This window comes from Penaeus monodon, chromosome 11, assembly GCF_015228065.2.
Source record: "Penaeus monodon isolate SGIC_2016 chromosome 11, NSTDA_Pmon_1, whole genome shotgun sequence".
NCBI lineage: Eukaryota > Metazoa > Arthropoda > Malacostraca > Decapoda > Penaeidae > Penaeus > Penaeus monodon.
The window spans coordinates 44,804,277-44,822,142 of record NC_051396.1 but is presented as its reverse complement, the minus strand read 5'-3'; the positions used below and the strand labels follow the sequence as shown (position 1 = coordinate 44,822,142).

General features: G+C 31.8%; 1 protein-coding gene across 1 annotated transcript in view; it reads right to left on the bottom strand.

The window, feature by feature from the left end:
• Window positions 1–13,878: 13,878 nt before the first annotated feature.
• Window positions 13,879–17,866, bottom strand: part of LOC119578976 (small integral membrane protein 12-A-like) — a 5,110-nt gene continuing 1,122 nt past the window's right edge. Inside the window, exons 2-3 of the mRNA XM_037926665.1 lie at window positions 17,634–17,740; window positions 13,879–15,656 (exon numbers count right to left, since the gene is read on the bottom strand). Coding sequence (XP_037782593.1) covers window positions 15,464–15,656; window positions 17,634–17,740 — 300 coding nt within the window. The 3' untranslated portion in view covers window positions 13,879–15,463. The remainder of the gene's footprint in view (window positions 15,657–17,633; window positions 17,741–17,866) is intronic.

The following is a 17,866-nucleotide window of genomic DNA, read 5'->3' as shown; positions in this document are numbered from 1 at the left end:
AATTAAAATAATAATAATAAATAATAAATTTTAATTAATTTAATAATAATTAATAATAATAATAAAAAAAATTAAACAAACAAAAAACAACAACAATAAAATTAAATAGTAAAATTAATAATTAATAATATTGATAATAATAATAATAAATAATAAAAAATAAAATTATAATAATATATGATTAATAAATAATGATAATAATGGGATGATTTATGGATGAATGATATTGATGAATTGATTGATGATTTATGATGGGATGGATGATGATGATGATGAATGATTGATGATGATGATTTGATTGATGATAAATGATAATAAATAATTTTGATAATGATTAATAAATAATGATTCCATGGGACAATTGATATTAACAAAAAATAATGATAACGGATAGTAATAAATAGTATGATGAAATAATAATACTGGTAAAATAATTATGATAAAATTAATAAAACAAAAAAAAACAAACAACAAACACAAAACAAAAAACCAACAACAAACAAACAAAAAAATAATAATAATAATAATAAATAATTAGTGATAATGATTTAAATAATGGAAAGATAATAAAAAACAATGAATATAATGATGGGGAAATGAAAATGATAATAATGATGAATATGTGATGATAACAACAATAAATAAATTAAATAATAGTCAGAAAAAAAATAATGATAATAAATAAAAGTAGTTATTTAATAATAATAATGATAAATAATTACTACTGATACTACTTACTAATAATAATAATAATAATAGCAATTTTATAATGATGAATATCAATTTCTCAGTGATTGGAGGGATGATTAATAATGGTATTGATAAATTTGGAATGGTAAAAAGGAAATGAAAAAAAAAAAAAATCATAAAAAATATAAAAGGGGGGATCAATCCACATGCCGAAAGATATGGTTTAAAACTTTTTTTTGTAAAAAACTAATTCCATAATCGTAATTTCAAAAAACCCAGGACCACCCACACCCACACCCACACAACCCGCACACCCAACACACATACACAACACCACCACCAAACCCCCACAACCACACACAAACCAACACACCCACAAACCCCAACACAACACACCACACCCACACCCCCCAAAACCAACCCAAAAACCCACCACCCACACTAAAAAAAAAAACCACACGCAACACACCAACACACACAAAAAACACACCACACCACAAAACACAACATAAACAAAACAAAACACCACACACACCATAAAAAACACACACCCACACCCACAAAACACACAAAAACCACACCCCACAACCACACATAAACCAAAACAACAACCACACAAAAAAAAAAACAACACCCACAGGACACCCCCACACAGAACAGGGGGGACACCACCCAATAAAAACACATTTACACACAACAACACACAACACACCCACAAACCACACACCCAACACCACACCACACCCACAACACACCCACCACACACAACCTTCATTTAATTTCCAGTGCAATTTGTATTTAAGAGGAGTCGTTAAAAAAAACTGAAAAAAAAAAAAGGAAAAAAGAAAAAAAATATATTATATGTGCGAATGGTCTGTTTGTTTTTTTTTCTGTTGATTTCCACAGACTATAAAATCCCAACTTTCACTGAGAATCAATGGTCAGTGTATTAAGTTAATACACTTATTATATATTTCCTTAATTGATAAAAATTCCGATAAAACAAAACAGGGACGGTATTGTAGGGGGCCATGGAAAAAAAATATCTAAAGATTTTTTCCCTTCCCTTTTTTTTTTCGTCCAGAGAGTTTCCCTCGTTTAAAAAACTGCCACGGAGTTTCAAATTCTTTTTTCGCATTTATTTCTGTTTTGAAAAGTTTTGGTCTGCATTGCTAATACGGCCAATTTTGCACGGGCAATGGGGGTTTTTTTTTCAACTTGTAATATAATCATTTTTTTAATTGCTTCTTCTTTTTAAATTGCAGTCGTGGTTTTATCGTTTATATTTTTCTCTTCTCTCCCGCCTTCCCCCCCCCCCCCGCGCATCTATTTATTGGATGCTTGGGTGTTTTCCCTTCAAAAATGATGATGATACTGAAAAAGGGGCGTTAATGGAATATGAATCTTGGGGCGGAACTAGGGTGTTTTCCTTTTTATTTAGAGGATGTTGGGCAAATGGCGGTTGTATGCTAAAAGTCGGTCAGACATTACAAAAGCATCTGGGAGACATTTTTCCTGTACAGGTTTCTCTTCCGCGAAATGGGTTATTAAAAGGTTTTATGGTGGTTGAGGATGATGGAAAAATGGTTGATGTTTATGGTGGTGATGATGATGGTGGGGATGTTTAGGGTGGAGATGGTAAATGGTGGGGGTTGTTTATGGTGATGGCGATGGGCGAATGGGGTTATTAAAGGTTTATGGTGGTTGGAGGATGATGGCAATGGCGATGGTGGGGATGTTTATGGTGATGATTGATGATGGTGGGGGATTGTTTTTATGGTGAAGATGATAAATGGTGGGGGGATTGTTTTATGGTGGATGATGAATGAGGATGATGGGTGGGTGAGGAATGGTGGAAAGGTTGGTTTATGGTACTAGTGACCGATGGTAGGTGGTGATGGATGATGGGATGCTGAATTATGGATGGGTTTTGGTTGGTGAGGATGGTGATGTGGATTGGGTGTGGGTGAATGATGGTAAGTTTTTTATGGTACTAGTGGTGATGATGTGTGAAGTACCATATTCCCTCTTCGTCTTTTTTACCAAAAAAAAACAAATACAGCAATTTCTTACAATCATTTTGTTATGTGCCGCACCATTTTTCCTTTGAACTGTTTTCTATGATTTTTTTCTTACATTTTTTCCCTTCTATTTCCCTTTCTAATTTGGACTGAATGCCATTTTTTCCAATGCTAATATGGAACCCTCGTGGTTAATTATTTATTTATTAATCATTATTTAATTTATTTATTATTATAATTAATTATTATTTATTTAATTTATTATTAATTATTTTCATTATTTAATTATTATTATTTAATTAATTAATTTATTAAATTATTTATTATTATTTATTTATAATTATTATTTTTATTTTAATATATTTTTTTTTTGCTAATAAAAAAAACAGCTTCGCGGGGGGGTGGCGCCGGGTCCAGGTTCCTGGGGACCAACGGTATATGTCGGTATTATATGGGGGGGGGGGGGGGGGGGGGACAAAAAACAAAACTTGATTGGGACTTGAGGGGGAAAAAAAAAAACTGTTATCTATTCTTATACTTATATTTCAGGAATTAGTTTTAAAGAAAAAAATTTAACATGGGCATTTAAAATTGTTAAGGACCGGGGTGAGGATATTTAAATTATGGGAAATTGGCCACTAACCATGGCATTAACATAAAGTAATAAAATTTACAATATATTTTGTGTCCCCCCCAATTAAATATATTACATTACATATATATATAATATAATTATCATTATTTAATATAATATTATATATATAATAATTTAATTAATAATATAAACATACACATATTATGTAACCAACACAAACATAACAAACGCAACACCCACACCACAACCCCCAACCACCCCCCCCCAACACCACCTACAACCACCACCAACCTAGATTTATATATTAATTATAATATTATAAAAAAAATTTACATATATAATATATATTAATTATAAAAAATATTAATAATTATATATGTACCATGTATAAATATTTATTATATTTTATATTAAATATATAATATATATTATAATAATATATATTTTATATATAAAAACACACACCACACATATGTGTGTGGGTGTGTGTGTGGGGTGTTGGGTTTGGTTTGGTGTGTGTGTTTGTGTGGTGTGTGGTTGTGTTTGGGGGTATTGTGTTGGTGTGGTGTGGTGGGGTGTGTGTTGGTGTGTGTGGGTGTGTGTGTGGTGTGTGTTGTGTGGTGTGTGTGGTGTGTGTGTGTGTGTTGTGGTTGGTGTATGGTATGTTGGCGTGTGTGGTTGGTGCGGTGGTTTTGTGGGTATGTAGTGGTATTATATTTTTTTTTTTTTACAAAACAATTATAACGTATATATATTATTTTTGTTTTGCCAATATAATGTATTTGATACCACCAACCAAACAAACCAAACCCCACACCACGCCAACATTTATACATAACATAAGTTATTATCTATATATTTATCTTATTATGAATATAATATTATATATATAATATATATAGTGTGTGGTGTGTGTGTGTGTGTGGTGGTGTGTGTGTGTGGTGTTGTGTGTTGTGTGGGGTGTGTTGTTGGTTGTTATGGGTGTTTTTGTGTGGTTGTGTGTGTGGTGTGTTGTGGTGGTGGTGTGTGTGTTGTTGGTGTGTGGCGTGTGTTGTGTTTTGTTTGGTGGCCGTGTTGTGTGTGGGTTGTTGTTGTGTGCGGTGGTTTGTGTTGTGTAAAACCCCTTAATTTTTCTCCCTCATTCTCAACGGCAATTTGCTGTCCGCCACCCCCCTTCCGTGGGCCCACTTTTTGACTTCAATGTTTTTTTTTTTTTTCCTCTGGTTTCTTCTTTTGGTGCAAAAATTTCCCCTTTCCCCCCCACCCCTAAAGGCCCGGCATTAACAAAACAAAAAAAAATATTACTTGCTTTTCTTCATCATTTGGGGGTGGCATACTACAACCAAAAAAACCCGGGTTCTTCTTTTTTCTCTTCCCCCCCCCTTCCGTTTTTTTGTTTGTGGCGCGGTGCTGGGGGGCCCGTTTTCGTCTTTCCCCCTTGGTGGCTGGGGCAAGCAAAAACCCCGTCTTTTTTTTTTTTTTCAATGCTGGCCCTTTTAAATTTTTTTTTGTCCTTGTCACCCCCCATTTTCCTCCCCGGGGCCCTCTTTTCCCCCCCACCCCCCCCCCCCCCCCCCCCCCCTCCATTTCCACCTGTTCTGCCTTGTGCGTCCCCGCCCCTTGGTGGCGGTTCTTTCTTTCCCCCCTTTCCCGGGGTTTCCCCCCCCCCCCCCCCCCCCCGCCCCCCCCCCCCCCCCCACACAACACCCCCCCCCCCCCGCCCCCCCCCCCCCCCACCCACCCCGCCCCCCCCCCCCCCCCCCCCCCCCCCCCCCCCTCCCCCCCCCCCACCCCACAACACAACCCCACCACCCCCCCCCCCACCCCCCCCACCACACCCCCCACCCTCCCTCCCCCTCCCCCCCCACCCAAACCAACCCCCCACACCCCCCACCAACCACACCCCACCCCACAACCCCCAACCAACAACCACAAACAAAAACAACCCCAACCCACCCCCACACAACCACCCACCCACAATATATAAATGTTAAATTATATATATTATAAATTTAATTAATAGTTTATAATATACTAATAATAACTTAAATAATAAAGGTATGGGATTTAATTGTTGCCGTTGTGTTGTGTTGTGTTTTTTTTTTTAAATCTTTTTTTCCCCCTTAAAATATGGGGCAATATATATAATTACGTATAAATGTTTATATATTGTACCCCCCCCCAACCCACATTTGTTTTTTAACCACCAAAACACCCCCCCGGCCACCCCCCCCCCCCCCCCCCGCCCCCCTTAACATCCCCCACCCCACACCCACCACCAACCCCAACCCACAACACCAACCCACCACCACCCCACACACCCCCCCCCCCCAACCCCCACCCCACCCACCCACCCACCCCCAAACCTCCTCCCACCCCCACCCCCCACCCACCCCCCCACCCCCCCCACCCCAAACCACCCCCCACAAACCCACACACACCTACCATTTCACACACCCCAACCCACCACACCCCCAACAAACCAAACCACCACACCCACCCACCACACACACCCCACACCACCCCCCCACAAAACACCAAAAACCAGATGTTTTGTTTGGTTGTGTGTAGTAATATATATATAAATATTATAATATAATAATATATTATATTAATTTATGAGAAAATATATAATGTACCAGTTGATGTTATATTATATTATAATATAATATATTATTATATAAATTATATATTATATAAATATAATATATAATAGGGTGTGTTTGGTGTGTGGTGTGGTGTGTTGTGTGTGCGTGTAATGTGGTGGTTGTTTTAACATATTATGGTTATTGGTATATATATATAAATAATTAGTATATTATATTATATTAAATTATAAAATGATAATAAATGAAATATATATTTTAAAATATATGGGGTATGGTATATAATATGCAATTATATTTGTATTATTATAATTGGATGCATTTTTTTTTTCGGTAGGTTTTGGCAGTTCATATTATAATCTCACCCGGTTCTTATAATTTTAAAATTTTGCCATTTTTATTTAAAAACTTTAAAATCCTGGAAAAAAAAAACTTAAGGGGGTTATAAAAGATTAAGATTAAAAAAAAAACAGTTCTTTCTCAAAAGTCATTCAAAGTTTGTCATTTATTTAATAACCGGGACATTTTAATCGTGTTTCCATGGGACTGGGGGGGGGGGGGGGGGGGAAACGGGGGGCGGCCCGGGCGGAAAAAGCTTGGTATAAGGGAAAAAAAAAAAAAATATATTTTTAATTGATTAATAAAAATTAATAATAAATTAAAATAATAATAATTAAAATTACATTTTAATAAAATAATTAATAAATTTAATAATAAATTTTTAAAATGATAAATTAAATAAATTAATGAATAATAATAAATTAAATGGATTAAATAATAAAATTAATTAATGGATAATAATAATATAAACCAACGGGGCGGCGGTCCATTATTAAAGGGGCATTTTGGAAAAAAAAATTGGGGGCATTCCAGTTCAAAAAATTAGAAAGGAAGGATAGAAAAAAGGGGGGAAAAACAAAAATGTTTTACTTTTTTTTTTTGGGGGGGCAAAAAAAAATTTTCATAGGGGAACCAACCAGTTTCCAAAGAAATGGGGGCGCCTCAAAAAAAAAACTGAAATGTTTTTTAAAGGAATGGGCTGGTTTTATTGGTTTTGTAAAAAAAAAAGGGGACGAAGAGGAATATGGTGTTTTTTTACTTTCACCAATCAAATCCCCCCCACACTAGTACCATAAATACCATCCTCACCACCAACCATCACTCCACCTCCTCACCACCAACACCATCATAATCGAGCATCACCATCATCAATCACCACTACATCGTCACTAGTACCATAACCCACCTTCACATCCTCACCAACCATCACCTCATCATCATCACAAAACATCCCACCAATTATCATCTTCACCATAAACATCCCCACCATATAATTTCATCACCATAAACATCCCCACCATTCATACCCATCATCACCATAAAAATCCCCACATCATCTTCTTCACCATAAACATCCCCACCATCATCATCACCACCATAAACATCACCATTGCCATCATCCTCACCACCATAACCTTTAATAACCCATTCGCGGAAGAGAACCTGTACAGAAAATGTCTCCCAGATGCTTGTATGTCTGACCGACTTAGCATACACCGCCATTGCCACATCCTCTAATAAAAGGAAACACCTAGTTCCGCCAAGATCATATTCCATTAACGCCCTTTTCAGTATCATCATCATTTGAAGGAACACCCAAGCATCCATAATAGATGCGGGGGGGGGGGGAGGCGGGAGAAGAGAGAAAATATAACCGAATAACACACGACTGCAATTAAAAGAAGAAGCAATTAAGAATGATGATATTACAAGTGAAACTCCATGCCTCGTGCAAATGGCGTATTAGCAATGCAGACCAAACTTTCCAACACAGAAATATGCGAAAAGATTGAACTCCGTGGCAGTTTTAACGAGGAACTCTGACGGGAAAAAATGGGAGGGAAATCTTTAGATATTTCCATGGCCTACATACCGTCTCTGTTTATCGGGATTTATCATTATGAATATATAAGTGTATTTACTTATACACTGACATTGATCTCAGTGAAGTGGATATAGTCTGTGAATCAGACAGAAAATACAGACATTCGCACATATATATATTTTTTCTTTTCTTTTTTTCAGTTTCGACTCTCTATATCAAATTGCCTGGAATAATGAGTGTGTGTGTGTGTGGTGTGTGTGTGTGTGTGTGTGTGTGTGTGTGTGTGTGTGTGTATGTGTTTTATGTGTGTCTGTCTGTGTGTCTGTGTGTGTGTTATGTGTGTGTGTGTGTGTTATGTGTGTGTTATGTGTGGTGTGTTATCGTGTTGTGTGGTGTTTGTGTGTGTGTGTGTGCGTGTGTGTGTATGTGTGTGTGTGCGTGTGTTGTGTGTGTGTGTGTCTGTTTGAAATACGATATGGAATTAGTTACTAAAAGTTAACCATATCTTCGGCATGTGATGATCCCCCTTTTATATTTTTATGATTATTTTCATCTTTACCATCATTATCAATACCATTATTATCATCCTCATCACTGAGAATGAATCATCATTATAAATGCTATTATCATTATTATTATTAGTAGTAGTAGTATCAGTAGTATTATTATCATTGTCATTTCCACTATATTCATTGTTATCATTATCATTATTATCATTATCACTATTATTATTATTATTATTATTATTGTTGTTGTTGTTGTTGTTGTTGTTGTTGTTATTATTATTATCAGTATTATTATTATTATCATCATCACTATTATTACTATCGTTATCATTATTGTTAATATCATTGTCATGATCATTATTATTATCCATTATCATTATTATTATGATAATCATCATCATAACTATCATCATTTCATCACATCATCATATCATCATCATCATCATCATCATCATATCATCATCATCAGCATCAGCATTATTATTCATTATTATTCTATCAATTATTATTATTATTGTTATTATTATATTATTATTACATTATTTATTGATTATTACTATTATTATTGTTGTGTTGTTGTTGTTATTATTATTATGATTATTATTCTTATTATTATTATTAATATATTATTATTTTATTATTATCATTATTACATTATATCATTATCATCATTATTGATTATTATACTATTATATTGTGTGTGTTGTTGTTGTTGTTGTGGTAGTATTATTAGATATTATTATTATTATTATATTATTATTATTATTTTAGATTATTATTAGTATTATTCTTATTATTATCATATTCTTATATTATCATTATATTATATATGATGTATATTATCATTATATTATTGCTATTATTAATCCTCCTTAGATAATAATTATCATATTCTTATTATTATATATATGATTTATTAGTATAAATTATTATCATTATTATCATTATTATTATTATTATTACTATCATTATCATTATTGTAACTAAAAATATTATAATTATCATTACTACTAGTAGCAGTAATAGAAAATAATAACAACTTTACTGCATACTGACATACACAGTATAACGAGTCAAACAAAGTGATCATAAAAAACAAACACGTACATACACATACATACCGAAACAGAAACATATGTATTTATAGATAATTGTTACCCACCACGGAATACCTTTTCACCAAATATAAATAATTGATAAAAAGAATATCCGTGTATAAAACATTTTTCAGGGTGATTAGGAAACATGACAACAGATGGCGGGCTCAGTATTTCGTCAGATTACAAAATATACATTGGGAAATATATATGGAGGATGTAGAAATCCTATTTATACACACCCACACACACACGCACCCACACGCATACACACACATACACACACACCACACACACACACAACCACACACACACCACCACACACACACACACACACCAAACACCACACAAACACACACACATAACATATATTATATATAAATATATATATATATATATAATTATAAATATATAATATTATATTTATTATATATATATATTTATATATAATATATATATATTTACATATATACACACATACATACATGATATATAATATATTATATCATATATTATCTATCCTATATATGCATATATGTACACATATATATATACAAACACGCACACACACACACACGCACACACACCACACACACACACACACACGGCACATAATAATTATATAATAGGTGTGTGTGTGGGTGTGTGGTGTCGTGTGTGTGTGTGAGTGGAGAGAATGTGTGTGTTTGTGTGTGTGTGTGTGTGTGTGTGTGTGTTTGTGTGTGTGTATGTGTAACATAAAAAAGCAGTTCAATTAGAGACTCCTAAAAGATGGTTGACTATAATCATCATTAGCATCATTAGTGTTAGTCTCAGAATTCTCTTACAGCTGTTATCATGATGATTATTATTGTTGTTATTATTACTATTGTTATTATTATTTTTCTATTATTATTATTATTATCATTATCATTATCATTACTAGTATCATTATTATTATTATTATTATTATTATTATTATTATTATTATTATTATTTATTATTAATTATTTTATTATTCATATTATTATTATTATTATCATTATTATTATTATTACTATTACTGTTATTATTGCTATCATCGTTATTATTATCACTATCATTATCATTATTATTGTTATTATCATATTAGTTTATTATTATCATTATCATTACTATCGGTATTATTATTATCAGTACTATCATTATTATTATTATTATCACCATTATTATTATCATTATCATCGTCATCATTATCATCATGATTATTACCATTATCGTTTTCAGTGCTATCATTAGTTACTTTTATTTCTATTACTATTATTACTCTTGTCAATATTATTACTAATATCATTGTCATTATTACCATTATCATTATTACTATCATCATTATTATTATTATTATCATTATTATTATCACTATAATTATTATTATCATTTTGTTATTGTTATTATTGTTATCATCATTATCATAATCATCGTTACTATTATTACTGATTATATTATCATCACTTTTCTTATTATCATTATCATTGTTGTTGCTGTTATTATCATCATTTATGATTATTAATAGGATTCTTATTATCCTTATTATTATTACTATTGCCTTTATTATTATCACTATTATTATTATAATAGCTGGATAGTTCCAATGAGGATGAATATCAAGAGGCAAATATGTATACTTTGAAACATACATTAAAAAAAAATATATTATCTTGATATGTTAGCCAACTAATAAAGTGACGAGTGTTTGTGTGTATGTATGTATGTTTGGGTGTGTGTGTGTTTGTGAGTATGTGTATGTGTGTGTGTGTGCGTCTCCTCTTCGAAACCACTGCGACTGGATCATCTCCGCCACCGCCGTCGCCAGCAGCCCACAAACGCCTCAGTCTCATGGCTAACTCCGGCACCCAACAGACCGAGGCCTCAATACGAAAAGGTTCCTTATGTGCAGCGCAATGGCCGGCGTGTATATATACATATACATGTGTAATTTTGATTAGAAGAACGAAGTTTGTTTGATTCTCAGCATTATAACCATTAAACCAGTGGTATTAGTACTGGTGCCTTTTCAATACCAGTGTGTTTATGCCATCATTATCTTTAATTATCAATGGTTAAAACAAATGAATATGTCAGGCACAGCATTATAACTATTGCAGCAAAAAATGGTATGAATGCAAATGAGTAATAGGATTCTCTTTTTTTTCTGAAATTTTCACAATGAACTGAGCATCTTTTATCAATGTTGCCATCCCAGTGGTATTATTATTGTTGGATTCAGGGCCGAGTGATAGATTTTAAAAAGATTTATCAAATACTAATCTGCGTATTGTTATTATTGTTGTTATTGTTACTATTGTGTTTGTCGTTAATGACAAATTTTGTCGTTTCAACTGACATTATTACTAGTAGCACTGATATGCTATTATCACCATTCTGTCACTGCAACGATAATAGTAGTAACAACGTATGTCACAATGAAAATAATGGAAATAGAAACGTGTAACTACGTGTTTGCGTCTGCCCCACACCCAGGGGGTAACTCGGAGACCAGAATTGAGTCCTGGAAGTCTTAATCGAGGTCTATACGTGTATAAACACTTATATAGGCCGATGTGGAAGTTACGGCTCAATAAAGGAAAAAAAGTTCCCGTATGTGTCTGCTTATGTACGCAACCTACATAACAGACCCAAACAAGCTATTACGACCATATACACATGTTTCTATTTCCATTATTTTCATTGTGACAGATACATCGTTACTATTGCAATGATATTGACAGAGTGGTGGTAATAACATATCAGTGCTACCAGTAATAATGTCCATGTCAGTTGAAACGACAAAATTTGTCATTAACGACAAACACAATAGTAACAATAACAATAATAATAACAATACGCTGATTAGTATTTGATTAAACAAAAAGTCAATAAACTACTTTACGAAACTTTTTTTTACCTCTTTTTAAAATCTATCGCTCGGCCTTGACTGAATCCAACAATAGTGATATCAATGGGATGGCAACAGTAATAAAGGATGTTCAGTTCATTGTGAAAATTTCAGAAAAAATATAAATAGCGTGTGTGTGTGTGTGTGTGTGTGTGTGTGTGTGTGTGTGTTGTGTGTGTGTGTGCGTGTGAGTCTGTTGCGTGTGATGTGTGCGTTGTGCGATTGTGCGTGTGCGTGTGCGTGTGTGCGTGCGTGCGTGTGCGAGCGTGCGTGCGTGTGCGTGCGCGTGTGCGTGTGCGTGTGTGTGTGTGTGTGTGTAAATAAATAAATAAATATTTATTTATTTATTTATTTATTTATTTACATAAATATATATATATATATATATATTATATAATATATATATAGATTTTTAAATTTTAATATAGATAGATATTATATGTATGGTGTTGTGTGTGTGTGTGTGTGTGGTGTGTGGGTGTTGTTGTGTGTGGGGTGGTGGTGGTGTGTGTGTGTGTGTGTGTGTGTACGTTAGACAACAGCAACCACAATGACACTGAAGATAACATATTAATCATAATAATAATAGTAGTTGTACTAATTGTAGTAGTAGTAGTAGTGGTAACAGTAGTAGTAATAGTAGTAGTAGTAAAAGTACTAGTAGTAATGGTAGTAGCATTTGTGGTGGTAGTAGTAGTAGTAGTAGTAGTATAGTAGTAGTAGTAATAGTAGTAGTTGCAGTAGTAGTAATAGTTTTTTTTTTTTTTTTTTTTTTTTTTAGTCTGCAGTCGTGTAACATAGCTCCACAACTACAGTAGTAGTAGTAGTATAGTAGTCGTTGCCGTAGTCCCAAACAATAGTAACTAGTACACATAGTAATAGTAAAAGTAGTAGTATTAGTAACAGTAGTAGTGTTATCAATTACAATTACAATAATATTATTATTATTATTATTATTATTATTATCATTATCAAAAATAATAATAAAAAAAATAATGATAATATAAAGAAATAATAAAAAATAATAACATACTACTACTAATACTAATAATACTAATAATACAAATACTAATACTAATACTAATAATAACAACAATAACAACAACAACAATAATAATAACAATAATAATAGAATAATAATAATAATTAAAAATAATAATAATTTAAAATAATAATTATTATCATTATCATTATCATTATCATTATCATTATCATCATCATCATCATCATCATCATCATCATCATCATCATCATCATCATCCTCATTATCATTACATTATCATTATCATTATCATTATTATCATTATCATATTATTATTATTATTATTATTATTATTATATATTATTATTATTATAATAAATATAATAATATTTATAATAATAATAAAATAATAATTTAAATTAACAATAATAATAACAACCACAACAACAATAAACAAAATTTAAAGCCAAATCCCCTTATACGTGCATCTGTCTACATACAAGTCAACAGCTGTGGTGACCCTAAAAAAAACTCTTATGAACCCCAATGAGCACTATCTATATTGAAGGTTTAAAAAGAAAATTCATTTTTCAAACTCTTTATATTTACATGTTAATCATTCCTTTCTTTAAACAGAAAGCTCTTTTTCACCTAAGTGAATATTTACAGTATCCTTAAAATAGATTCTATAAAAACCATGCACAACAGAGACATTCACTCTCCAAACCAGCATTTTTCAATAAGAATTCCAATTTATTTTCATAATAAAAAAAATAGCACCTTTATTTATTGCATAATTCCTTGAAATAAATCTATAGTAATCAACTCTTTCTCTCATCAATACAGATTTACAATTCTCATACCTTATGCATGCTTAGCCAATAAAAATCATATGATATACAATTAGAAATTTATTCTGTTCCATTTTTATAAACTATTTAAATGTGACATTTTATAAAGAGTTTAGCAACTAAAGTATAAACCAAAAATAATAATCATGATAAAAATAATCATAGTGCTACTTCTAATAAAAATATCAGTAATAACAAAACCAATAACAACAAAAATAATAATAATAATAATTTTAATAATAATAATAATAATAATAATAATAATAATAACAATAATAAAAGGAAGAAGACAAATAATGGGAAGAAAAACAGATGAAGACGGATAGGAGTAACAAGAAGAGCATATTAGAAAAGGAGTATAAACAGAAGCAGTGTAAGAAAAGAATAACAAAGAAAAACAATCAAGGACCGAAACTCATTCTTACTTTTGGAATTACAATCAAAACGGCCAGGTGAAGAAGGAGCTTTCATTTGGTGTAAAATTATGAACTTGTTTTAGACTTTAAAAAATTGTCTAAATCATTTAATAGATAATCTAGAAGAAAATGTGGAAATTATTATACTAGATGGTTTAAAAGAAAATCTATGCATTACTTGCTTGATATTAATAGTTCAGCACAGTGTGTTATAGCTTAAGATTACTACCAACAGAATGGGCTAAAGATATCTTGAATATTCAATTCATTCTCATAATATAATAATAATAATTTGAAAAAAATATTTTCTATGCCTAGCATTTCTCTATGAATAAAGTTTGTTATGATAACTGAATAAATATGAATATAGTTATCAATTTTAGGTGCACATAATCAACTTTTCCTCATCCTCTCTCTCTCTATTTGCACTGTAGCTTTTGAAGGGTGACTCCATTCTTACATGGAAGGACTCCCTAGTCTTGTACTAAACAATATACATTATGAGTACTATTGCCGTAGCAAGGACAAATATAAAGCAATGGGATTATTCAGAATAGATTATATAACAGTTATAGAATGTTGACGTATTGCTGTCTGTCCATACTTTCATGACCCACTCCTTAAGCTAATATCTGCATCTATTAAGAGAAAGTGGAATTTGTTATACTGGGAAAACTTTCTTCAGCAAAAACTTATAAGAACATCTCATTTTCTATTTCTTTATCTTCCCCTGACCATATTTAATAGTAAAAGTGAGTTGGGGTCCTGAATTTAAAAGGTTAAAGTAAGCAGTCCATAATATGGCTCCTTCCATTGACATTCCCTCCCCATAAAATAATTGCAATATCCATATTAAGACGTATTAATTATTCACATATTCAGCCTACACACGTCACAGCCTCATTCCTCTTTCACTAAGGAAGGTGACAAATTTTTCTCAAATATCGTCTTTGGAACAAAGGTCTTTTCACTGAGAGGTGCAGGTGTTGCTTCCTTGGTTTCCAGGATCTCCTTCAAAAGTCTCTCATTCCGCTGCTCTTCAACAGATGGGCGGTTGGGTGGAGGGGTACGAAAATGCTTCTCTATGTTGTACCTGTTAGGAAATGGATATGAAGTAGTGATTAAGGAAATGAATGTCTAAATGTTGCACCAACATGACAGATAGAAATGTATATTGGATATTTTTTTCTTCACATTATATTTATCCTTTCCAAAACCTAATTTCATATTCAAAATAAACTTTTTATTTATTCCCATTCTATCCTTCTATTCATCATTTCTTTGGTTTATCATTACTCCAATCCCTGTATATCCTTTTAGTCATATGTTCATTATTTCCTATCAATCCCTACTAGAAGAACAAACCTGAAGGATCAAATCAAGAAAAGACCATCCTTGCAAAATTCCTTTCTCTTTCTCTCACTTTGTGGGTTGCTGAGTAAAGCATTACTTCCAAGGATTTAACTTTCTTGGGCTTTTTGCTCTGGATATGAACCTACCATTAGCTTCTATTTTACTTTATGTGGAACTTATGTTTACACCCACTTTTATCCTTGCTGTCTTCTTTAGAGGGATATTGGTAAAATAAATATGGTATAACTTTATACACTTATGGAGGTTCAGAATACAAATTACACATTAACATATTCCTAAGAAAATGTAATAAGCAATGCTGCATCCTTACTTGGGAATATTCTCTTTCATGTATAAATAACATACAAATCTATGAGCATACAATCATTAAATTGATAAAAAAAAGTTATCATTCCATATTCATATTACGAATGACCATAGTAAAAGTTAATATCACAATAATGCAACACATTAAGATATCACAGTATAAACACCTTTCATATTATCATGAAATACATTACTATGACCCATGTTTATCAATTTGCTATTTGACTAATTTGGAAAATTTATTCATAACAGATGTGAAAAATACAAATTAACTACTAATCAAAGCTCTATTAAGTATATTCGGCAGCATGAAAAATAGATATACTGAAGTAGGTCTTGCAATATCTTTTTGGTTTATCAATTATAGATATCAATCTAAATTAAACTGATTATTTATGTTTCACCATTGGAATGAATTTACATTGGTAATTTTTGATTTGGTAAATATAATCTTATCAATCACTGATAATTTACACAGTTACACAGTTTTTAAAAAAACAATTAGCATTTCTCTAGCACTCTCAACTATTCATACTTAACAGAAATACCAACTTTAGCTCAACAAAATTACCAAAATTTTTGTTTTTTATTACCTTTAGTTTTTGGTAAAATTAATATGAATTTGAATGAAAATTATTGACTCTCTAAGACAACAAACATTCATTTAACAAAAAACTTACATTACATTACATTAGATTACATTACCTTTGTATAACATACAGATCTACATTATCACAGCATTATTAATAAAATATGACTACTAAATAGATATTCCCAGACAAGCCCTGTATTATAGTACATCCACATGTTTCCTCAGAAAATGAACTTCAAAATAAGAAATACTTTAAGCTTTTTTATTTGTTGTTGTCTTTAGTCTTCTGTATCTATTTCTTTTTCAATTATTATGCCTCTATTGTTATTTGTGTCTTGTAGTCCATCATATTCCTTGCTATTGTTAAGATAAATAATTCCTTAAAATCTACACTTTCATTTATAGAATAAGCTATAGTCTAAAATCACATTCAAATAGTCTAGTAAATAATTCATAGAACCATCAGATATATCAGATCAGATAAAATAACCTTAAAGTATAAATTATGCATTCATATACAAGCTATAAAATCAGCTTAATATCATATAAAATAAGGCTAAATTCATATAAAATACCCTTGAAGTACAAGTTATAAAACCATATAAAATATATCAAAAGTAAAAGTTATACAATCTTTAAAATAATCCGAAAGTACAAACTACAATGTAATTTCAAATAACCTGAATGCCCACTATGAAATCACCCACAATATCCCAAATTACAATCTATAAAATCCTTTGAAATAAATTCTAGTCAAAGTTTTAATACCAAGAAACAGATCTAAATTTTTTATCTTACCCCACAAACCCTATGACTGCTGCAGCAGGCAAAGTGATGTAAGGAGCATACGTCCTCAGCACGTTCATCACCAACGGCCACATGTTGAAGGAATTTCTTGCAACTATCTGGAACATTAAGAATTTCTTATATTCTGGTTGGAAATAATCTAAGCAACCAAATACACTATATTAGTACATTTTTTTTTTTTCAAAGATAAGAAATTATATATAAAATAATATCTGTATTAATTA